This window comes from Crocuta crocuta, unplaced genomic scaffold (assembly GCF_008692635.1).
Source record: "Crocuta crocuta isolate KB4526 unplaced genomic scaffold, BGI_CrCroc_1.0 scaffold170, whole genome shotgun sequence".
Classification (NCBI taxonomy): domain Eukaryota; kingdom Metazoa; phylum Chordata; class Mammalia; order Carnivora; family Hyaenidae; genus Crocuta; species Crocuta crocuta.
In genome coordinates this window covers 4036532-4061744 of record NW_027527853.1, presented here as the reverse complement: position 1 = coordinate 4061744, position 25213 = coordinate 4036532, and the positions used below count along the sequence as shown (strand labels likewise).

Below are 25213 nucleotides of genomic sequence, written 5' to 3'. Positions count from 1 at the left end.
TCAACAATGTTGCATTTTACCAAATGTTCTCATTTCCTATTGAGAAAATTCTGTGGAATAGAATTTTAATGTGTTTTCTTGTTCCCTACCAGTTGCACATTCCTGGGATTAAGATTCCTTATAGAAAGGCACTAATTAGAGCTGGTCATTCTTAGCATTTTCAGTAAGACACGAGTCGTCTTCCAGCAGGCAATTAAATGACTCAAGTGACATCCAGCCCCAAAGGATGGTGGGCCTGATTTGTCCATTTTTCTCCAGGGTCTGCAAATAATCAAGTAGCAACTCATCGAATGGCTGTGGGATGTCCAGTGCTCAGATAACTTGTAAAGATTACATGAGAAAACACATGATAAAGTGCTTTGCAAAGCCCGGTACCATGGAAAATGGACCAGCCCAGGAATCTGAAGCCCTGGTTTTCAGCTGTGCCTTTTGTGTCAGCTAACTTGCTATGTGACCTCAGGCAAATCTCTATGCCACTGGAGTCCCTTCCTGGCTAACACAAGGACTTGGATAAAGGACTACTAATGTCCCTTCTAGGACTGGTATGTTTTCACTTTTGGAAATGCCATTATCATCACTATTAGTAATAAAGCATTTGCACAGAGAAACGTCAAGGCCGACACCCCATTAGTTGGACGTGTGAGTTGTTTCTGTAGCAATGGTAATGGACTGAGGTTTGAGGCTGCCGTGCCCCTGGTACTCAGGCCATGGTTACTTAAAATCAGTGAACCTGGACAGCAAATGGGGCAAAGCTCCTAACCCAGTGCTTGAGTCTGACCTCAACAATCCATCATAACCACAGAAGGCAAATACATGAATAAAGACACAACATCCTTAAGGATCTGTGAGCCAGTGCTATTCACCTTGTGAACGAACCTTGTAATATAGCGATTGGTATACCGACCGAGTAAAATATGCCTCCCACGTGGCAGGCATGATTCTATCACAAAGCTTTCCATGTTGGATACTAGTGTTTATACTAATAAAATGGAATGTCATCTTCTTTTACATTACATAGGTGGGACCCTTGTATCTCAGTGACAGTGACTAGAAATGAAACAGTTCTGTGCTGATGGACACTCAGTATAAGTCTGCACATCAAATGCTTCCTTGTTTTTTTCCCTGGACAGGTGTAAATGTCTTCATGTATATGGTGTTCTGCCTGGAGAGGGGGAGCGCTATGGTCTTTCTGTCTCAGCAGCAATGACTATCATCAACCAGGACCCCTCCTCCTTCAAGGTCAGCCTTACCCTAAATCCTTAAGGAAAATCCACCTCAACTCTTGAAACTGCTGAGCAAAACAGAAAATAGGAAAAGGGCTTCAGACTTTACAGGGAAAGGGACAGAACTATATACACGTGAACACTCTCTCCTACTGCCACCAGGTTCAAAGCCATTCTTCCACCTCTTAACTTGATATAGGAAAATGGTCTTTGGCGATGCTTTAATCTATGGGACTCTTTCTCCTGGGTATGTGAAGTACAGAAAGTGTGCCTTATAATGCCACTTTATCACAACAGAAGCTTGGGATTTTGCCTATTTAGCCAATATGCAGAACTACCTCTTCCAAAATCCTTTCCCTGCCATGTCAGTCATTCCACTGCAGTACAGACATTTCAGCAGCTGCTAGAAGAGGTGCACGTCCTCAAGTTCTTGGTGGGGGGTTCCCAACATTTACTGGGGGATCTTTTCTTCTTCTGAGATAAAGGCAACTTTGTCAAATTGTTTTATAAAATGCATCACGGTGGTTATTATCTCTCAGTTTCCTCTTTCTCCTACTGCACCCTCCCCAGTATGAATTGTGCTTTGTGCCAAAGAGGGGTGGGCAGTACTGGAGAAATACGTGGGTGGGTTTCCCTAGAGAATACCAAGGCGGGGGTTGGGGAGGGGATGAGAGTGGAGTGAACCCCAGGTTCCCTCATACAGTGGTGGGTAGCCTCTTTCTGAGCCTCTCCTGCAGGGTTGCTAGTGAGATTTGGCATTTAGAACCTAGTGCTTGTGGGGAAATCAGTCCTGCTTTTTGGGGAAGTGGAACGAGTGAGCTTATGCCACATAAAAAGCCATTTGTGAAAATGCCAATCTTTGCTTCCCATTGCTAGGTCATGTTACCTCTGGGACAGATGACTAGAATGTCTGCTTCCCTCCTAGTTTTTATCTGCGTTAGAGCGAAGAGATTTTAAAGATGGCATTTACCTCTTTATCATCATGACGCCTTCGAATAAATTCTTCTGTGGATTCCAAATAATCAGCAGGTATAAAATGTCTTGGTGATTCTGAATCTTCAAAACAACAAAGTAGAATTAAGACAGGCAAAGATTTAGTGGGAAACCAGACTGGGATAAGATTTAACCTTTCATCCATTATAAATATCAAGATTTTACAGTCAAGGATTATTGACCAATAATCAAATTCTGAAGAAAAAGAACCCAAATTACTTCCCCTCAGTCCCACTTTTTGGATTTACTTATAAACCAGCTTAATGCAAAGAAAATGAATCAGAAGGCAAAAAGTGGGCAGAGAGAGGACCTTCTTTGAAAAGTGTCCCTACTAAGAGGCGTGCGGGACCTTACAGGGACACACCGTACACTCATACACACACACACACACACAGGGCCACCGAGAGAGGCTGCCTCTCAAAAAACCATGGGGTGACTGAGGATTGGTGTGAACTGCAAGGGGTTCAAGAGCTCAAATGGATGAATTTCTCATTTCAGATGAGCTAAACGGCCAATTTTTCTTTCAAAACAGAGTTTGGTGGTTAGTCTAAATGACATGGGGGGGGGTGGCGGGCTTTGTTTTTAAAGAAGTGCAGCCACTACGAGCCATGATTAATTGCCAAGCAAAACAAACAGAAAACAAAGGACAGACCAGAAAATGAGCACCAAGGGCACACGGGAAGAGGGGACAAAGCAAGCAAAGTGGAGACACGGGTGAGGTGAGACTGGGCAAGTACACAAAGGCCACCTCCGTGGGACGTTCCCAGTTCACTTTGTGGGTTGTTGTTCCTGTCCAGGCCAGGGTCTGAGGACGGCATGGAGTTGCCATTATTAAAGGCCCTCAGGCAGTCCTCTGGGACCGCAGGTCTTCCCTGAGGGGGCTCCGAGGTCCGGCTCAGCCTCGCCATGGTGTGTCGGGAAGACAGGCGTTTGGGAACCGAGGGCTTCCCCCTAGAGGGAGTCTCGTCCTGATGGGTCTGGCTGGGGAAGTCTGGCTTCTGGCTTGCCAGGGGGGCTGAGAAGTCACCAGAGGGAGGCTGCCTGGGGTGGTACTGGAGGGGCTTTTTCAACCGGAAAGGGAGGGGGCTCATTAGGTAGATGTTCCTGAGGAGTGTGCTCCTGTCCCCTCTGAGATCTGGACACCAGTCAGTGTGTCTGGAGGTCTGCTGCTGCTCGTGCTTCCGGATGGTGGTGAAGCGGGTATACGAGGCCGGACAGGTGCCCTTGCACTTGGTGAGGCGGTGCTTGGGGAAGTCTCCATGGACACTGCCACTGCTGCCTTCTCTGCTGTCGCTGGAGACGTTTGAACAGTGGTCGAGCTCATCAGAGCACGCAGAGAGGGGCTCAGAGGGCATGAGGCCTCTGAAGCCCAAGGTGGGCTCGGCCATATTGCTACACGTTGGGGAGGCATAGAGCCCCCTGGGGTTCATCCCGTCCATCTCCCTGGGCCGGAGTTTGGTTGACTCCAGGAGGGACTCAGCCGAGCGGGCTGAGATCAGGCGGCTCCGGGACAGCACAGGCGTGGGGGACTTGCTCAGCCTCCCGGACAGGTCCAGGGACGGCATGGACCGGGACCGCTGGATCAGCTGCTCAAAAGCCGTGATGCGAGAGGAGACAGTATGCTTGGGGATGTGCTCCGAGCCCTCCTGGCTGGGGCCCAGCTCGCCCCTGGCCAATGCCAGGCTGCTCCTTTCAAAGTGGGAGGCAAGATCTCGCACGCTCGAAGAAGAGATGGAGCCCAGGAAGAGGCCGGTACGGTTGATCTGGTGCATGTCCCGGTATAACATAGTGAACTGCATCCCGGCCCTTCTGGAGAGAGGACAGGGCCTCCTGGCACCAGTGCCACACTCCTGCAGGCTCACGGTGCTGCTCGACTTGCTGTCCCAATCCCGCCGGGAGCGCGTGAGCAGATTCTCGATGCTCCCGCCCACTCGGAGCGGGAGACCTCTTTTGGAATCATTCAAAGGCAGTGAAACACAAAGGTTCTCACAGCTCTGGGCCTTTTCTGCGGGCAGTAAGACGCTCTTCTGTTCCTGCAAAAGAGCGCTGGGAGCAGAGAGCCTGGGTTTGAATTTAGAGGGAAGGATTTCCGAAATGCAGGCTTTCGCAGCGGACAGGGGTTTCTTGTGCTTACACACGGGGCCTAACGCATTGCTAGTGCTAACCGTTCGGCTAGGAACTGAAGATGAAGAAATCATGTGAGCATTCCCACCTTTACGATCCACTGGAAAGCATGCAGAATAAAATAAACAGACCCATTAGGTTAAAGCTGAAAGCCGCTTAAAAAAAAAAAAAAGGTCACATGCTCATTTGTCATAGGGTTGTTGTTTTTTTTTTTTTAAATTTCCAGTCGATGTCCGGAAGCAAAATAATCTGTGCTGCAAAGCAGGTGCAAAGATGCAACGAAAAATGGCCACCTTGCTGGAGTTACGGAAGGCTAAGGCTCAGCTAAGTTCTAAGAAAAGGGAATCAGAACAAAGAGTGAGAGATGCTTAGGGAGAGCAAGGTTGGGGTTCAAAGGAAGGGAAACTACTAATACCAGAAAGAAAAATGGCCGGTGAGAAACTAGGGGAGGGGACTCCGAGGGCTCAAAGGCCTGGAAATGGACCTGCACAGGCAAAGGATGTCCTCGTAGCTGGAAGTCACCAGTTGCCGACCTCCTGATAATGGGCGTGGATGGGTGACAGGCACCCGGATGACCGTGTGGACGGGCCAGAGCCTGCAGGTTTCACCCAGTTACCTTTAGTGGAGGCCGAGCTGGAGGGTCGCTTGAGCCCGCTCAGGCCCTGGAGAGGGATGTCTCCGCCTTCCAGGACGCTCTTATAGATCTGCCTCTCACTCTCCAGACTAGCAAGATCTGCAGGAGCCCCATCTGACTCCTTCTTCACTGCGTGGAAGTTGGAAGAATATATACTAAAGACAATGTAATTTTAAAAGAGAAAAGAGAGAAGAAAAAAAAGAATGGGAGTTAGAATTTGTCACATTTTTCTAACAAGTACATTACCACCTGAGGGCAAGAATCACACTTCTTGGCATCCTGAACAAGCACTGTCCTTTCTAAAGGGCATTCCTGCTTAGAGTTCTTCAGACAAGACAAGCCCAAGGGTGCCCCAAATGCTCAGATATCACATCAGAACAGCAAAGTGCTCTAACTGAAATGATGGCATTTGGGGAGCCCGGGTGGCTCAGTTGGTTGAGTGGCTGACTTCGGCTCGGGTCATGATCTTGCAGTTTGTGAGTTTGAGCCCCGAGTTGGGCTTCATGCTGGCAGCTCAGGGCCTGTAGCCTGCTTTGGATTCAGATTCTGCGTCTCCCTCTCTGTCTGCCCCTCCCCCATTCAAGCTCTGTCTCTCAAAAATGAATGAATGAAAGAAAAAGAAAGGAAGGAAGGAAAGAAGGAAGGAAGGAAGGAAGGAAGGAAGGAAGGAAGGAAGGAAGAAAGAAAGAAAGAAAGAAAGAAAGAAAGAAAGAAAGAAAGAAAGAAAGAAATGACAGCATTTGTGCTTTAAAAGAGTAACTCCAAGAAACTCTGGGGAGGGAGGGCTGGAGGAGTGGGTGGGTGCTAGGGTACAAGGTGGCTCAGCTGAAGATATGAGTGGAGCCTCCTCAGACATGTTGCCAGTTAGAGTTGGTGACTTCAAGTTCACCACTTGGATTATTTCCCTGGGTTACTCTTCATAAGCACTTTGGCTGATGGAGCACTGCAGTCAACAATTTTCCTGGGTCTCCCAGCCACCAAGTGAAAGTGGAACCTGGGATTCTATATGCTGTTATCATCCCAGTCACATTTTGCACCAGCTTCTTTCAAAATTGTAGTCAGAACCTTATGACATGTAATAGGATTGTAAACTCTTGCTCATTTGCATCTTCTGTTTATTTTTATCTTGTTGAAATTCTAGGTATTTTTGCAAGTTACCACAAATCCTTTTAGGAATGAGGTGGGGCACAGAAACAATTAAGAGCACTTAGTCACTGAGCTCTTCCCTTCCCCTAATCCCAATCTTCTATGCCCCCACCCACTGATACATGGATACTCACTCACTCACTCAGATAAGTGAATGACCTCCTTCCCACAAAAGTACTCAGACTTCTGCTAGTCTGCTTTTCAGTCCTAGTGAATTCAGTTTACTAGTATCAGTATGGATTTTTTAGCTCTGAAAGTGGAATTTCTGTCCCAACATTTTATGATGAATATTATCAAGTGTATAGAAAAACATAAGGAATTTGATAGTGAACCTCATATCCTCTGGACCCCCTGATTCTACAAAGAACACTGGACTGCATTTGCTATATCACACATCTATCCATCTCTTCCCCTCTACCCATCCATCAATGATGGGATTATTCTTACATATCACACAGCCCCTGGGTCCCCGTGTGGGATTATTCTTACATTCCATGCAGCCTCTGGATCCCCGTGGTCACAGATAATGGCAGCAACAATGACTCTACTCAACGTGGTGAGATGATCTGTGGTGGAGGCTTGACGGATCATTCTCTCTTTAATCCTCACAAATAATCCTACTTTTCCCATTTTTGGATGAGGAAAGGAGGCACTGAGATTCGGGCACTTGTCAAAGCAGCCACTGTCCATGCAATGGCAGCGCTGGAACTCGAGCCTTGTTGTCGGACACTACACGGCACCCTCAACTGTACTTTTTTAAGTAACATTTCCCTATGACTGGGGAGGCAGTGCCTTCCAAGAGCCCAGGCTTGCATAGCACAGGAGGCCTGAGGATGCTTGAGCTCCATGTCATTGTCAAGTGTCTGTCACCTGCCAGGAATGTACCCCTGGGACAAGTGGCCCCAGAGCCCAAGAGTCAGAAATGGAAAAGAGGTAGAGACTCTGATAGAATAGGCCATGTCTGCACCTCTGGGCAGATAAGTTCCCCTGAGCAATACCACTGCCTCTAGCACTGGTGACATCTCTCACGATACCCACCATTTCCTTGCTCTTTACCATGTGCCCGCCACTTGGCTTCCAGAGCTTTCCATGCTCTATTTCAGGGGACTGCCCAGGGGAGACAGGATTCCCCCAGGTCCCTCTCCTCACTCTCTCTGGCCCTATGTCAGGGGATCGAATGCTCTTCCCCTTTTCTCAGCCAAGACAGAAAAACATTACTGAAAATTTAAGGGGAAAGGAAACCAACTCTCAGAGTTGAGAACATAAAAGCACGGGAGTGAATTGGGTCTACAGACCAGCCTCCAGGGCATTTCTCAGAGAGAAGAAACCTCCAGAAGGGGCAGGATGGGGCAAGTCTCTTTCTCCCAGGCCGTGTCCTTATTGGCAGAGGGCCGGCGAGCGGGTCCATGAGTACACTCAATAAGTGATATTTGTTGAATGAGTACGAGGTCATATTCTTTGATGGTAAAATTGGCACACGCGCTCTCATTAAGGATTCACTTTGATTTATAAAATCGTGTTCTTAGAAATTATTTCACAAGTAAAAGAATTTCATCACGTCTGCTTAGGCTCCTGGTTCCTGACGTCGGTGGCCATGGAGCCATCAGAACCGTGGCAACAGTAAGACAGCAGGGACTTAGCATGGCCCAGGCCCAGGCGGGCTGTCCTTACTGGTGCCCTGGCCCCTGACTGGAGGTAGCTACTCCCACCCCTGGAGACAGAGGCTTGGCTTGGCCAGGCTTGGAGACCTGGAGACGAGGATTGCCACCCACACAGCTTCTGGCTCTCCTGTTTCTACCTTCAGGGGTGCTCAAAGGTCCCCCACCCCCTCCCCACCTTCTGATTGACGACGGCATCAGCTCCAACTAGAGGGCAGGAAGACCCATGAAGCTGACTTGCCAGGTTGTGGCGCTATATGTCAATTTAAATAAATGCAAGCTCATCTAAATTACAGACTTTATGTAATTATTTATGAGACAGGGCACAAGTGAGTAAGGGGCAGAGAGAGAGGGGGAGAAAGAGAGAGAAGCGGGACTCACCTGAAGTGGGGTTCGAGCTCGCCTGATGCAAGGCTCCAGCTCACTAGATGTGAGATTCGAACTCCCAAACCGTGAGATCATGACCTGAGCCAAAGTCAAATGCTTAACAGCTGGGCTACCCAGGAGCCCTAAACTATTGGCTTTAACTCTGGATTTCATAATGAAAAATAAAGCTGCCCCCTATCTCAATTTCCCTTTTAAAGCCTACCCTCTTTTTGGTTGCATTTTCTGACTTTGTCCTTCAGTTTAAGCCCATGTTGCTCCTTTTTATACAACCTCAACTTCTCAAAGATCCATGTATAGATAGATGCCCTGTAGCCTTGCCAACCAGCAGCTGTGGTGAGGGGACAGTCTCGTAAGCCCCACTGGCCTTGGTTTTTGGTTCGCAGACCTCCCTCAGCACTGGGGAGGGACCAAAGGAGGCTTCTATCCTGCTGTCCTCTGAAGTGCCTCAGCCTTGGTCAGAACTTCCGCACGGTCTTCTACAGGTCTGCCCAACTTCATTTGGTCATGAGTCTCTGCCATGACTTCATACCTCCCGACCTCACTACTTGTCAGCAATCCCATCCTGCCTGCAGCCACTCCACTTTGTGGCTTCATTCCGTCCATTATCACCATTTCGTCCTGCTTCCCCACCAGAACGACAAACCAGCACTCAGGAAATCTCTCAGAATGGATTTGCTATAGCTAATTGTTTTCTTTCTGATACCGAAGCCAACATGCTTCTTCCAGATGTGTAACATTTCCCGACTGGGGTCTCCTATAAGCTCTGGAACAATGCTTTAAAATGTAAGCTGTCCATCAGATTTCCTAATTATTGAAAAGACAGACATCATTTGTCCCATTGCACCAAAGGGAAACTGAGGACCAGAGTGGTAAAGGCAATTGCTGAGGGTCACAGAGTTGCTGGATCTTTACTGTGTTCAAACAGATAAGAGAGGATGAGAAAAGCAGCCGAACTGATGAGAAAGGCCCAATCAGTACTGGCAGCTACCGATCACATAACAAAACAAGCCAAGTTCAGCACTGGAGTTCAGCTCTCAGCAGCTTGGGCTGAGCCAGTTTTCAGTTTAAAGAGAGCAAGCCAGGTTGGGGGACAGAAGGGGCGTGGTGGGGGTGGGGTGATGGGGGGTAGGCTCCCAGCAGACAATTCGCCCTCTGGCTAAGATGCAAAGGGGGCTGAGTTTCAAGGGGATTCAACAAAAACACACTCACTGGAAGAATAAAGTGAGATAATAGAATAATCCTCCTAGAGCCAACTACCAGCAACTACATGAGCAGGTGGGCTCTGGAGGACCCCAGCCGGACTCCGGTAAGCAATACGCAGCAGCTAAGGTGAACCTGCTTGGAAACAGCCTGTTTCTCAAGTTCTTTCACCAGTAAAAACTGTTAGGTATGTTAAGACTGTCCAAGAAACCCACCATCAAACCTGTTTCCATATAGACCTTTCTCTTGAGCTCCAGACACATATGTTCAACTGTCTTCTAGAGAGCTCCACCTGGGTCGATCCTCAGGCATCTTAACCCCAACATGCTCCAAGCCAAACCCAGCTTGGTTCCTCTGTCTCCCATCGCCCAAGCCAAAAAGCCCAGGGATTCAACCCCTTTCTCCCTCTCCTTGCTCCCCAAATCTAACCAGTTACCAAGGCCTGCTTCCTCCTTGTCCTGACACAGCTCCACTTCAGTCCCTTCCCTTGACCCTCCTGGCCACCACCTCGCCACCATCACTGCTGCCTCTTCAGCCCTGACTCCCTCCAGTCATCTCTGCAAATCATCGCCAGTGATATTTCTAGAAAAGCACTCAGTAGGTCATTCCACTGCTCATTTTGTACACTCAGGTATTTACTGAGCACCTAGTAAGTGTGAGTCACTCTCCGAGGTAGAGCTTCAACAGGGAACAAAACAGACAACAAGTTCCAGCCGCATGGAATTCATTGTTCAAAACCATTTGCTGATTTTTGCAAGAAAAAAAAAAGTAACTTTTTAACTGTGGCTTTGGAGGAGGAAGTCTAGAAAATCTGGGGAGGGCAGGTTCATCTTTAGCCTTTGTGCTGCATGAAAACATTTATCTTTTATATTTACAGTACATGATTGTTACTCTCTCCCTTCTGGATCCCATCACTGTGTTTACCACACTGGATTCTAATTGTGATTTACAAGCCTGTGTCCCCATTACACTCTGAGCCCCTTGAGAGCAGGCAGTTTATCTTATTAATCTTGGCCTGCCCAGTACCTAGCACTGCTTTTCAACAAATATCAGTGGAATAAATGATTCTATAAAATTAAATGCTTACATGCAAATTTCTGAAACATTTTCAAGGCCCAGAAGAGTTTCATATAGTTCTTCAAGTGATAATTTGTGTTTTGATCTTAGGTTAAAAGAAAGTGGTTTTTTGTTTTTTGTTTCTCTGAAGAAAAAGCAGCTTGTTCTTGAGTGCCACTTGCTGGCCAAATAAAGTAAAGCTCTTTGGTTAAGCCAAAAATGAATGTGTGCTAATCCATGAAGAAATGTCAATGATGAGGGGCGCCTGGGTGGGTGGCTGACTCAGTTGAGTATCCAACTTCGGTTCAGGTCATGATCTCACAGTTCATGAGCTCGAGCCCTGTATTTGGCTCTGTGCTGACAGTTCAGAGCCTGGAGCCTGCTTCAGATTCTGTGTCTCTGTCTTTGTCTCTTTTCTCTGCCCCTCCCTGCTGTGCAGGCACCCTGCTTGTGCGCGCATGTATGTGCTCACTTTCTCTCTCTCTTGAAACTAAATAAAAATGAGAAATGACAATGATGAAAACCATCAGATCTTAAATCAGGGCTGAATTAAAATCTGATAACTCTAGGGGAATAAAATGCAAAACTGGACATTGTGATTGCAAGCATAAAAAATATATTTTGGAGGCAACTGGGTGGCTCAGTTGGTTAGGCATCTGACTTCAGCTTGGGTCATGATCTCGCAGTTCATGGGTTCAAGCCCTGTATCCGGCTCTGTGCTGACAGCTCAGATTCTGTGCTGCTTCAGATTCTGTGCCTCCCTCTCTCTCTGCTCCTCCCCCACTCACCCTCTGTCTATCTCCCTCTCTCAAAAATAAAATAAAACTAAATATATATATATAGTGAGTAAGGAGTGGTAGTTATACTGGGATATGGGGATTATGGGTGAATTTCTTCCTCTCTGTATGCACATCCTTTTAACAGTGTGATATATAATCATGTTAATTAACAGAATTCTAAACAGCAAGTCTGTCCAAGATATGATAAGCAGATTTAAAACAACATCATCACTTCTCTAGCGACTCACTCACTCTATCTATAAATCTATAATTTTTTTAAAATTACAGTGTTTTTAAACCTGGGCTGTCCTGTGACTCCTCCTTCAATCTTTGGGGTTAAGTCAAGTCTTGTCAATGTTTCTTTCAACATGTCCTTCCCAGCCATTCAGTGAGAGGGGCCAGATTCAGTCTGCAAAAGTTGCTGGCCTCCGTGCTGAGCGAGTTGGATGCTAGTTAATAAAGACTCCCAGGCACATTCACTGATTCAGCAAACATATGCCGTGCACTTTCCCGAGTGTCAGGCAGCGTGCTCTGAGCTGGCTCCCTACCAGTTCCAAATACGGAAAAACCGTACTCATTTGAACAAACTGGAAGAAAACTTAGCCTGACTTACTGAAAAATCCCCAACTGGTAGGAGAGCAAGAAGATAAAACCCATCTATTCCTGCCAAGTAGTTCATGAGAGCCAGACTATGGCTGAAACACAGGTCTTTGGAGACCTATTTCAGTGACATAAATAAGAGTGCTTGATAAATGAACACTGCAAGTATCTTTAGGTACACAAATACTCGGAATGTCTGAAAGCGATGTGTTCTTTGAAACAGTTGCATCAGCCCCCTTCAATGCTGCTAACACAGTATTATAAATAGTTGCTTACATTGTTTTCTTAATCCCTCAAAACCAGTCAACTGTAGCATGCTTTCTGCGAATTTACTGCCTAGTTCTGAGTCAGTACGGTGCAGATGAGAGTTTATGGCCAACAGCATCCACCGTTCAAGAAATTCATTACTCCTCCTCTAGCTATAGCTCTGCCGGGTACCAACTGTGGAACTGTGGGCATCACATGGTCTTATTTGCTTGTTTCCTCACCTATAAAATGGGGATCAGAAATAACACCTGACCCTGGAATGGTGAAAGTACTAAATGAAAGAACATACGTAAGATGTTAACCATATGTCCTGGCTCATAGTGCATGTTTAATTAAGTCACTAAGATTATTTCATTCAAGGCCTGTGCTCCTAACTTTGACAGCCTATGGGCACTGCTTTTTCTTCTGAAAGCTTTTACTTATGATTTATCTTATTATTTTTTTTATTAACTTATTATATTGATTGATTGTACCCCAGGGGAGCCCAAACCTGAATACTTTTAATCCTTTAATCTCCTTCATTCATTTGTCACTTCACCTTTTCATTTATCAACATCTTTTTGGGTGTGTGTTTTGCCCCCAAACCCACTAAGAGACTGTATCTTATGCTCTTATTTTAACACTAAGCATTGTGCCTCAGATCCAGTAAGAATTTCACCCATTAACTAAGGCACACTGACTAATTTACTCAGCCAGCCATCAGAAGCAGCCTTTTCTGCGCCGTACACTCTGGGGAGATGGGGAAAGGAAAAGGGGTTTCAAGGGGAGTCCAGGCAAAAGGGTTAATACCCGGCAATCCTGAAAACAGTATGGGCGGGGAGAGAACTGAAGCAATCGGCCCAGCAATCACTGGGCTGTGTCAAGACTGTCAAAGGGACAAAAAGGTGGCCTCAGGGAACAAGGAGAGTTTGCAGGGAGCTGTGGCCTCAGAGAAGCCCTTTATCTGCAAGTAGCCTAAGGTCAATTGGTGGACATCACCTCTGAAAGAACATCTCCCCAAAAGAACATCTCTGGGGATGTAGATGGCCTGGGACTTGTCATCCTTACAGCTGAAGGTACAGCCCAACTAGCTGCTTAATGACAGTGAGCCTCAGTGCCCAGAGTGGAGGGAGCTCAGGAAAGGGGGTCCCAACACCGTATCTGAACTTAGACGTCTATCACATTGCTGGTCTGATGACCAAATCCATAGTAGGTGTGAGAGACTTTATGCCTGGACTTTTCCAAGAAGGCAGGTAACTTCCCTTTTAGCTGCTGTCCTAATGCATGTTCTCAATATCTTATGCTCCGGGGTAAATTAATCATAATCATTAACACATAGACTTATAGGAAAAAAAATGAACAGATCCAGCCGGAGACTTGGTTACTATACTAAAAGAATTAAATTTTTTTCCAATTTTCCACTGAAATACCCTAATCCTGGCTAATTGACTTTCAAATGAAACTACTCTTGCAGGATGCCTTCTTTGGCAAGGGAGGTAGGACATTCATTCCCAAGTGACCACAACATGTGCCAAAAAATTCCATGAACTCAGCATTCAGATCAAGCCCGGCTTCTATCTGAAGAGGTGAATGTTGCTCACTGTGGGGTTCACCCAATGCCCATGGAACAAGTACCAGTTGTGCCTTTTCTCATCATATTTCAAAGAATGAGATACGGATACCATGGAAACGAGAAGTAGCTCCCACCACAAGAAGCTCCCAAATCCCCGGGGTGCCCCAGGTACGATGGAGATGTGCGGCCCTTGCTCTCGGGGAACTCATAATTTATCAACATGTATAAGAACACAAGAGTGTGATTCAGGTATTCAACAACAGAAGAAGTGCCCTAAGAGACACTGACATGAGACTGGGGAGGCTCCGGGCCGATTTGTACCAGCTCAGCACTTGGTATGTGCCGCATAGGTGAGGGGCAGGGGACAGGGATGGTGCTGGAACGTGTCAGCCGTGTGGCAAGTAATCTGGCACAGGGCTCAGGAAAGTCTGGGGAGGCGGAGAGGAGGCTGGCAGCTACTCTGTGAAGTGAGCAGAGTGTGCACACATCATCCAGGCAGAATCTGGATTGGTATGAGGAAATAAATCCACATGTCTCAAGTTAGCCCCCTCTTGGCTCCGTTGTGAGAGGTGCTGCCTGAGGACCCATCTCCACCCCCACCTCCCCCTTATAGCCAGGGAGGCCCATCTCAGTCACACACCCCATCCAACAACCAGCAAATGAGTGAACTTTAATTCCAAATTCAGACAGACTCACATCCTAAAGGTAAAGATGGCCATATAGGGAAAAGCTTATGAAAAGTAACTATGAATCATCACAAAATTAATTTGGAAGAGGATGAGAAAACAGACAAATAATTTGAAGAACATAATCAAATTGCTACTTATCACCAAAGCCACTAGGCTGATAGAAATAAAACACTTGGGTCCAAAATATAGCCTCTTCCCATTTCTGACATTAATACAGTAAACCATGTAAGTGGTGGCAACTTACTATCCAGGAAGCTCTGAAGAAATGTCTGGAGTGGGGCTGACCGTCGAGCTCTGTAAATGTCACAAAAAAAAAAAAAAAAAAAGAACGTAGATCATTTATTTTGCCTCATATGCTCCAAGCCAAGGGGGAAAAAGAACAGCCCCTTTCCCTTCCTGATGTAGCCAACCAAGGACCTTTGGGAGATGGGGAGCTTGGCCAGAAAGGTCTAGGTGCTGGAGGATTTCTGGGCCAGTAGGCACTCTTGCTCTCTGGGTGCAGTGGAAGATGGCCCCCTGGCTTATGCTTAAATATAGATCCACAAGGCGGATAGCCCACCATTTGGCCAACATGCATTAGTGATATGGACAACACTGCCTTCACCGGCTGATCCCCAGCCCTCAGAGCCCCTGGCCAAGCCCACCAGAGAGAGACGCCTTCATGCACCTGATGCCACATCCAGAGAGAGGGTCACCAGACATCTTAAGTACAGAAAGTACAAAAATCCATTTGAAAAGACCACACTGTATTTAGATCATTTGTCTACCCCTGCAGGTTTAGAATGTGGAAATGGGGGAGAAATGCAGTTTCATAAAACCTATGAATGGTTGCTTCAGTCTGAGTGAGGGAGCATTTTATAAAATTACAGGCCACTACCCAATAGACAGAAAACCACCAAGAGCCACACGCAGAGAAAAGGCAACATAATTATGTAGTTGAGGGTTTCTGTTGTCTTGGAGAAAAAAAGGCAAAGGGCTCAATATATTTTTTAAAAAGAATGTGACAGTGAATAAATCAATGAAACAGTTAACTTTTAAAGATACTCCTATCCCTAATGACGATTATTTCAAGGAAAATACCCTATCTGGAAGGGGGGAGATACTGGGAAGAAGGAGAGAAATATCAGGAGAAAGAAAAAAGCCACCGAGAGGGAGGAGAGGACTGGGCAGGAAGCAGCCTTCAGCAGGGCTCACCTGCCTGGTCCTCTGCCTGCCGAACACCCACCCTCACCTGCTGGCTCTTTTCACTTGGGAGAACACTTCTGCCCCAGGACAAGGACGCTGCCCTCCCCCACCGCAGCCGAGCGCCCTCATTCCTGAGAAGGCGCCACTCTCACCTCCACATTCACCCTCCCAGCCCTCCCACCTTGGCACCTGTCCTGCCCTGGCCTTCATCCACTTTGACGATGATGCCCTGGTCTCCATCTTGGAAAAACTTTTGCATCACCTTGTGGAGCCCTCTGGGAATGTCTTTTCCACAATCGCATGTTTTCAACTAGTGCTGTACCCTTGGGGGACCCCCAGATTCTTCTCCACTCTGGCTCCCAACAACTACTCAACCAGCAACTTCCCAAGGTTTTTTTTTAGAAACCTCCAAGTTATCAAATCTATTGACCTTTCCTCAGAGTCTTCTTTTGGGGATCTATCTGGAGCACTGGGTAGTTGTACTTCCTTCAACATCTCTGAACTGCTCACCCTCTAACTCTCTCCTTCTGCTCCGTATCATCCAACATCCCAGTGGGTAGCTGTTGCTCGCTCATCCTTTCCGTCCACATGAGTCTCCTTCAATCTTTCATCTGCTCCCAGGGCTTCACCCATCACTCTCTTCAGGTGGCCCCAACTAACTTTATAAGCCCCTGCCTCTCTTAGGACATCTAGTCTTAGATTTCCAGCTGTCTACTGGATATTCCCTACGTGACACCCAACCAAAGCTTCAAAAATAAATGACCTAAAATGAACTCCGCCTTACCACTGAGCTGATTTTCTCCCCATCATTCTTATGTGACATACGAAGGTCCTCATCTTTCTGGCCAAAAACCTAGAGTTGCCTCTGTCCCCATCCATCCCCCAATTCTTTGTTCTTCACACCAGTTAAAATGTCCTGTTGCAACCTCCTCTGTGAGGGCTGTCACGTCCAGCCCTTGCCTCCCTTCATGGTGGCGCTGGAGTGGGGGCCCTCCCCGTCCGTGCCGGGACCACTGCAGTAGCTTCCTTGCCTTCTGCACCTCCAACCGGGGGTTCTCCCTTCAACTTCACCTCTCTAGAGTGAGGACACAGACTTTCCTAAAACAATTCCAGAATCACAGCATCGGCCTATAGACAAATCTATCTGGCCATATTTTCTGAGTCTCTATAATCCAGGGTCAACCCTTTTCCCCACACCTACCTTCCACTACTACCACTCCAAATTTTCCATTATAGCTGAATTCTCTACTTTATTCCCTGCACACATGCTAAATGTGTTCACTTCTGTGCTCTTGACCATGCCTCACATGGATGCCCCCTATTTCTACCATGTACCTATGTTGCATCCACCCTTTAAGGTCCTGGCTAACTCCTCAGACAAGTCTTCCCTACTCCCCCACAAGATTACTCTTTCTCCTGGCACCCAGAGCCCACAGTGTTATTTTAGCTCTTTGCAGGCACTGCTGTGTATTGTCGGAGAGCCTTATTTATGAGTGTGACTAAACTGTCATGTTTCTGAAGGCTAAGTTCTCTGTGCCCACCTTGCCTGGGTAGGGGTCCAGGTACTGGAAGCTGTCTCTAACCTCAGGGAGGCCTCAATGAGTTCAGTAATTCTCCAGCTGCCTTTCCTCCCTGCATGTGTTATAGAACTGCTCTCATTATACTCTTTTGAAAAGGGACCCCTGATCTGTTTTAAGACCCGGCATCTCTACACTCCCGTCCTGCCCCAGAGCACTCTGGGATATGCCCAAGGCCAGTTCTCACTCTCAAACTAGCTTAGACCTTCAATCCCATAGAGGCTATGACTGGTTCCAGTCTCCACCCTGGCTGGAAACTCCACACCCCTTTTACCTGCTTGACGGCCTATCTGCCTTGATTGTGTGTGCTGTGGCTCATCTCCGTGCCTCCCCCATGTTCTGAAGAGAGGCCTGGGTGCCCTCATCCTTTCGTGATTCTGGATTCTGGAACCCTGACTCCCCCAATCTGCTTGCAGTTCTTCAGCTTCTGACTTTATTTCAGCCTGCCTTGGCTGCTGCCACAGTCCCCTGGGTTCCTTATTCCTTCCCTGGCTTAGGGTCTGGCACTCACAAGACTGCATCACCCAAGTCACTCAAGACCCTCCTTGTCTCAGTTCTGCTTCAACAGAACATGACTCGCAGAGTTTTCCACTTTTCCTGCCACAGTCTGTGGACCTTTCTAGCCTCTCCAGCAGTGGCTGCATTCCTTCTTTATTTTCTGTAAAGATACCCTTTCCTTGTAGGGGTCTTTGTTGTTTTGTCAGGGAGCCCTGGGGGTGGTTGTCCAAAGAGTTGGTATTTTTCTTCCCCTTGTAAACCTGTTTACCTTGGACTCTCTCTCTCTCTGACATATCCTTTAATAAACCACATTTTGACACAGCCCTCTTTAAAAATATCAATGCAGGTTGAGTTTCAGATGCTTGTTTGTGGCCAGGCTGTCTGGCCTCTGGAGTGCATTTCTTCACGGAGAACTTTCTAACCTTTCAAATGACAAATACGACTGCTCTGACAGTGCCAGGCACGTAAAAGGCACTCAAATCACCGCCACTGTGTTTTTGAAAAAGATCTCTGAGGTTGGCATCTCCCAGGGCTGCAAAAAAAACAAGGAAAGTACCCCCAAAATTGGCTCCCTGAAAATTTGGAGAAGGAATATGGAGGCAAGGGAAGGAAAGGGTCACCTTCTGAGAGCACAGAAAGAGAATGTTAAGGAGGTGGGGTCATTTAAATCACCAGCCACCCTTTGTGTATTTGAAAAGTGTCCTTTAAGGAAGATGCCAAGCTCAAAACAAATCCAGCCAAAACTTAGATTGGTGGGAGAAGAAAACAGGAGTCAGAAAGCCATGCAGCTTAAAAAGAAGCAGCATTACCATTCACCACCTTGCATGTATCGAAACCAGAGAGCAGAGGAGAAAACAGAACTGAGCTGGGAGAGGAATAGACAGTGTGAGAAAAACTAGGAAATACCTGTGACAAGTTTGCCCCGGGTGCTTTGTTAAGCGTCTCCGTGTTTTCTAAATCTGCCTCTAACTCTGCTGGGCAGAGGCTGAGATCTTTTTCTAGATTAGTCTGGTTTGAGAAAGAAAAGATGGGAAAGCACGTTTTAGTTTAGAGGAAAGGCAGAGAGAATGGAAGGTTAAGTTTGAAAAATGAGCTGGTTTAGTGCTATACTCTAATAAGGCAAAGGTGGCATGACTGAACACAAGCGCTCACTAGAAATCAGGTGCAGATGTGAAAACAGAATGCAACATTAGGCAGAGAAAAATATAAATCCTCAAGTCATCAGAGCTTCGAAAGGCTATTCTACTCACTAGAGAGAACTACAAATACCACAAAAACCTACCTTTTGCGAAAGACCTATTTTTTTTCTCTTTTCAGAGTATAGTGATTGTGACAAATAGGATGACTATGTCAGGAGAACACGGTATTGCTTTATAAACCTCTAAATATTAGTAGAAGTCTTACAGACTTTGTAAACAGTTTATCACCAAGCCAGAAAAAATAGTTATCAAGTTAAAAAAAAAAGTGATTTGAGAAAATAATAATAATAATAATAATAATGATAAAAACAACCAAAAACCCCACAACACACTCACACTAACCAGGCTAGAGAACACACACACACAGCCCACAGAGGAGGCACAGCGGAATTACCTTTCTATCCTCTCTAGGAAGGATAGAGCAGTCTCCAGGAGTATAATCCCATATCTTTTTGGGAGGCTGACGGGAAGCAGAGGAGGAAATGAAGAAATGAGCATAAAGACATAAAGACAAACATGGAGACCGGCTCAAACGAAGAGGGGCACACTAGGAGAACTGTATCAACACAGAGAAGTGAACTCAAAACACAGGGAGCAGGCACTCTGCCTCCCGAGAGGGCGCCCAGGGAAGGGTTCTGCAGGAGTTACGAGCTAGAAACATTAACTGGGAAGTTTCTTTCTAGGTCTACATCTCAAGAGTAAATCATTGTTGGATTCTAAACATTGAAAACATAAAAAAAAAAAAAAAAAGGAAAAAAAAGCATTAACACCAAGTTGAACAAAAATCAAAACTCTGGAGATTCCTCACCATGCTTTTTTTTTTTTTTGGTAAATTGAAATACAGCTGACATACATCCTCACTGTTGTTTTCAAACTAAGCTGGACACGGAGATTGTACATTTTTGAAGCAGTCTTCTCCACAGTAGAATTCATTATATCTTAATAAGCGTGTGAATTTGGAGATCTGGCCAAGGGAGGGTAAATTGAACCAAATGTGCTTTCTGTGGTTTGTGGCAATGAAATCCATGTACAAAATGGGTGTTCAATAATGCACTGTGTAACTAGACAATTCCACTGGACAACACTTAAAATCTCCTTTTACAGCTTAACTAGACTTTGATAACATTGCTGGTGGTACAGCCATGCCTTCCATCTGCCTTACAGAACAGTTCATAACTTGAATTTGAACAGCAGACTGTAAAGTTATTTTCATTTTCTCCTTTAACTCTTCAAGTTAGAATTAGAGTTGCATTCCTAAAACAGAACTCTGCCAAGAGAACTGTAAGTTTAATGATGGAGGGGTTCAGAGGGTAGGACATCTGGAAGTTATGAGCCACTTACAACTCTGGAACCTCTCCCCCACGAAGGACACCTTGTTTTGCCTTTTTAGACCTGAAATGTCTTCTACAATGACTCTTAAACAGAGGAGATCATTAGGATCTCCTGGAATTTTGTGCAAATATCATTATAACTATGTGGAAGCATTTAAATTGGTTTACATTGTGACATTTTGCCTTGAGCTTACTTCTAGAAATCACATTGATTTCTGCAGAAATTAGAGTGGGGAAAAGAAAAAAACTAACCTCCAGACTCTTCGTAATGAACCTGCAAATGAAAAGTAATCTGAACCCAAGGTGCTTTCATCACTGACGGTTAATGGGTCAGTAATACGATCTCTGTGTATGTGTACTCTGCAATGTGTAAGGTAAGTGCTATTAAAAATTACCATTCATCTTAAAGCACTTAAAACACTTGCACTGCTCACCTGGAGAAGTGGGCTTTTTAAAGTCACTTAGGATACCTAGTCATTTCTTTCTTTACTGCAAAATATAAGGCAGTACTTTATAAATTAAATTGGTTCTAAAAGCCTTCCCAAAAGGGTGCCCTGCGTCTTGAATTATTTGATATTTTACAACAATGTATCAGAGCTAAAAGGTACTACAGCCAGCATCCTGTTAAGATTTCAGCACACCTGGGTGGGCGGGGTTTAAATGTAAGAGTTGAGGAAGAAAGGAGTTCGGGATCTGTCTAGTGTCCAAGTTCTGGCAGGCTTTTCACTCAGGGGAAGTGGGTCCAGAGTTGGTGTGGAATAAAATAAATAAATGAATAAATAAATAAATAAATAGAAATGATGATTCATATTCTTTGGTAAGAGTTTTAATTTCATTCTGCTTCTGAATGACTGAAAAACCTGCCAAAACAACTTCCATGATTTACACCACTTTTATTTATAGCTCTTATTATAGCCTACAGCGATTAAGGTAGGACTGAAGTGAAGAAAAAGTTTCTTCCGACAACACCTTCTTCCCAAACTGGGAGCAAGAGCCAGTCATCCAGTTGGTTCCACTGGATGACAAGCCTACCCTTCAGGTGCTTCTTTCTAGACCATAAGGAACCATTCATCTCAAAACTGCTCCTCAAGATATGGGCATTAAGTTACTTTGGCAAGTCCTCAACAGTATTATCTTTCATTACTTAAAAAACCCCACTCAAAAAGTCCCATTTACGAAGGACTATCTAAGGTCTGTGCAAGGAACATCACGGCTTTAGAGGCAATGACATTTTGGAAAAGGATCACTAAGTCCTTAAATAAGTACAAGGCAGCCAGAACAAGAGTAGCAATACAAATTCTAGGAAGGTCTCACTACACAAATGGACTGTGTTCTCCACGTTTATTTGGATTGGTTGTGTGGTTCTCAGACCACACTCGCCAGCAGAAACACTGTTAATCTACCAAGCTATTTACAGAACCTATTTAATGTATGCTGGGACTGAAAGAAATATTGCCCTTTGCTAACAAAAGAATAATTTGCAATGACAGATTCAGTAAGACAAACCAATCACATGATAAAAATTGTTTCATACCTTTCCCTAAAAATTAATATTTCAGATAAAACTAATTTAGTTGTTCGGCAAACGAAAATTGGCTAGCAATTTGTGAATTCTGAGAGGGACTTCCAGAGTCAATGTCATGGACTCTTTATTACACAGAATTTAAAGCTAATAGCTTTTGCTTACCCTGAGAAAGTATGGCGTTATTAATACATCTACCAATCATTGGCTTTTTTTCCCTTTTGGTAGAGGGGGAGAGAACCACATGACTCAGAAGTAGCTTTATGTGTGAGATATTTGAACAAGTTTTAAGAAAAAGAAAAGGGTTAAGATACTGTTAAATATTTGAGTGTGGGGAAGGTTGCCTGAGGTGGACTTTAGTGAAGTTTGAATGGTGAACAGCAAAGGAAAAATGGAGAGAAAGGAGAAATTAAGTGTGCACCACAGCTCGGGGGAGAAGGTGCAGATTTCAGGTTAGACGCAGCCCTCTACACTGGCCACTAGGTGGTGGTGTTCATCCAGGACAGCTTAGCGGCTGTGAGGCGTTTGGGACAGGGTGGAAGGGAAACGTTGTTCCCATCAGCAGGATGTTTTTAAGTCAGGTGCTCCTAACTCAGAAGATGCCTTAACTTTCCGACAAAGCTCAGCACTGCTGAGTCAAATTAGCAATTCCACAGCACCCGGTGTATCTGTCTTTGGTTTCATCTTAATGAAAAAATATACACCATGGAATTCAACATTTTATTGAACTATAAATTCCTGTCTGCAAATAAAACTATCATTCCAAGCCCCAGGGATTCCAACGCTGGCTTCAATGTTTAAAGTTTCATACAGCCATCTAACAAAATGTTTTATTTTTATACACTTAATTCCTCCACCCGTAAATTCTTTTTGCAGCAGTACTAAGACTTTAAAGTAACTGGAGGTGTAGGGTCAGTTTCTAGCCATCTCCAGTGGGTGGGTAAATGAACTCAATTCTCCCTTCTGTTTGATACCCTTCTGGGTGCAGGGCTAAGAAAACCCTCCTGTCGGTGCCAAAAATCAGTTTGCACCAAGGCCAACTCAGAGACATCACAGGAAAACTGTAAAACATTAGGAACTCTAGCACATTTGAAAGGGTTAACTCCCATTTCAAGTTTTGGGAAACAGTACTCTAACTCATAGATCATGCCCTGAGTCATCTATAACAGGGATGCATTTGTGGATCACATCTACATATAAAGGCCCTTTATGGTACTTCCCTTGCATATGCACTTAATTTTTTTTTTTTTTTAAAGCAGTGACAATGCTAGTCTTCCCAGTGTGTAATGCATTTTCTTGCTTGTCTTCAGTTTGCCATAAAGACTTTGGTTAAGTAATTGAACCAGTGGCTGAAATACAGCTGAAATACTGCTGTCCACATGGTGTGTGATATTTGTTGCTAGAGGTGGGAGGTCCTAAGCAATGATTTAGTCATGTTTCTCTGTGATTTTTCTGGCAAGAAATAATTCCAGAGCTCACTGTCCTTTCTTGGCAAAAGCTTACAGGTTGTAGTGAAAATAGACAATCCCGCTATTAACAACTGTAAGGGCTGTTTCCTGCTTCCTGCATTCCTTACAGATAGATCTGATTGTTTAGCAGCAAAAATGCATCAACAGCATTATTTAAAAAGGTGTCTATAACCACTGAAGCTATTAAACTTACCGGTTTCCCAAACTCCAATTCCGAAAAGAATTTATACCAAGGTTCATTCTTTAAATCTATCTCTTCTGGGCTTATATCCCGACTCTATAGGGGTTGGTGATAGGGAAATGGAAGAGAGAGAAGGATAACATTATGCAAAGATTACATAGGAACAGGCCAGTAGAGATGCAGTGGCTTCCAGGTATCTATAGCAACTGTATTCAACAGTGGCAATCAGCCATTTTTACGGACATCAGCAAAAACAAGGAGTTAAAACAGGTGGGAGAGGATGGGTTTATAAAAACAGAGAAATGGAGGTAGAGAGCAGTGAGTGAATCATTCTCAGCCCTAAGGCAGACGGCAAATGGAATACGGATGGAGAATTTTACACCATCCTGCTGCCCTCCATAACAGATCAGAATATGAACATATTCCTCAATAACTGTATCATGGGGGAAGAGAAACCCCTTATTTCCTCTTTACAAAGAGCTGTTAGTTAGGAGCAAATAACCTGGTGAGCACACCAAACATTTAATCATCTATGCCAGACGAGTAGAGCAAATAATTTTTATTTGGCTAGTATATAGTTTTAGTACTTATTTGCAAAGCTGCCTTAAGGTTTTCAAAAGAAATACAAATACCAACACTTCATAAAAGCCAACTTGTTAATACTGCATCTTTAATGGCACATGAGCAGGTGAGAAATCATGTCCCATACACAGTAAAGTGAAAGATGATATAAGTAAAAACAGAAGACACAAGTGTAAAAACATTTTAAACGAGCATCCATGGAAGATGAATACAGACAGAATATACTTCGTGATTTCACAAATAAATGTTAAAGAACTGGGAAAAATAAAGTGAGGGAAAAGCTGAACGAGACAGACAACAGAGCAGGGGGGAAAAAAACTTCTGGGTTATGTTACAAATATAAGTTAGATATCTCAACCTTATATAACTCTAAGAGGCAAGTTCACATAGACTGATAATTTGATTCCATGGGATTCCATATGGAGTCAGATATTTATAAAGTTTTAGTACCTCACTCTGTGGCATAACCTGTGTTTCTGGAAATAATTAGTTGGCAAATGAATGCCTGGCAAGCAAATAAGGTCTCCCCTTGATAAACTGAAGGTGTATGTTCACGTCAGACAAAAGTATCAGAGGCTCATGGCTTCATTCATTAAACTCATGTATGTAGATGTTTCAGAAAAACGCTCGGCAGTCACTAAATGATAGAGATATGCTGATTTTCGGACAATAATAGGAAACATAAAATATACATTTTGCACGGAGACTGAAAACAAGATAGAATAAACTTCACTCCCTCGGGGCAACAACGCACAAAGGAAACTGCAAGCCATTGCTTTCAGAGTAGCCTCTCCAAACACGTTTTTCTTAACATTCTGTTACCAGGCCTTTTGCAGTTTGTAGAAATGGCTGTAAACTTGGCGACCTTCACCAGTCCCTTCTTCTAAAATCCTTAGAAGAACTTTTACCAAGATTTCTAGTTTTGCTTCAAACAGAGGAAGGTAAGGCAGAGAACTTTTCTTTGACTGAAATTCGTTGAATGCCAGTAAGTTGGAATCATAGGGAAATATCTACCGAAATAGAGCCTGTCCTCATGTGCTCAGATTAAAACCTCCTCCGACTGGCTTTAGGGACTTAGGGCTTAAATCCCGAAGGAGAAGGTGTGCTCCTTCTCACTGGATTGTGAAATGATGTAAAATAATGGATTCCAAACGGATTCTTTATGTATTCGGTGAAACGAGGCACAAGATCTGTAAGGACACGACTATTCAGGAGGGACAGTTCGGACCCTGGGACACCCTAGATCCTTACAGGATGGGGTTGCATGAAACCTATGTCATGTTTATTATTTTTAAATGCTATTTATAAACTGCTCCCTGAGAATAGGTTGGGTTTTTGTTGTTATTTTAAATAAAACGTAC

General features: G+C 44.8%; 1 protein-coding gene across 8 annotated transcripts in view; it reads right to left on the bottom strand.

The window, feature by feature from the left end:
• The window catches only part of SORBS1 (sorbin and SH3 domain containing 1), a 202868-nt gene that overhangs the window by 34013 nt on the left and 143642 nt on the right, over window positions 1-25213 (bottom strand). For 4 of the 8 annotated variants that reach the window (XM_077779562.1, XM_077779552.1, XM_077779588.1 and 1 more), the window contains 3 exons: window positions 14553-14602; window positions 4957-5129; window positions 2194-2279 (listed from right to left, as the gene is read on the bottom strand). In XM_077779562.1, coding sequence (XP_077635688.1) covers window positions 2194-2279; window positions 4957-5129; window positions 14553-14602 — 309 coding nt within the window. Of the gene's footprint in view, window positions 1-2193; window positions 2280-2964; window positions 4441-4956; window positions 5130-14552; window positions 14603-18474; window positions 18577-19161; window positions 19228-23282; window positions 23367-25213 lie in introns of all 8 variants that reach the window. The other 4 variants (XM_077779539.1, XM_077779544.1, XM_077779570.1 and 1 more) reach the window with 2 other exon arrangements.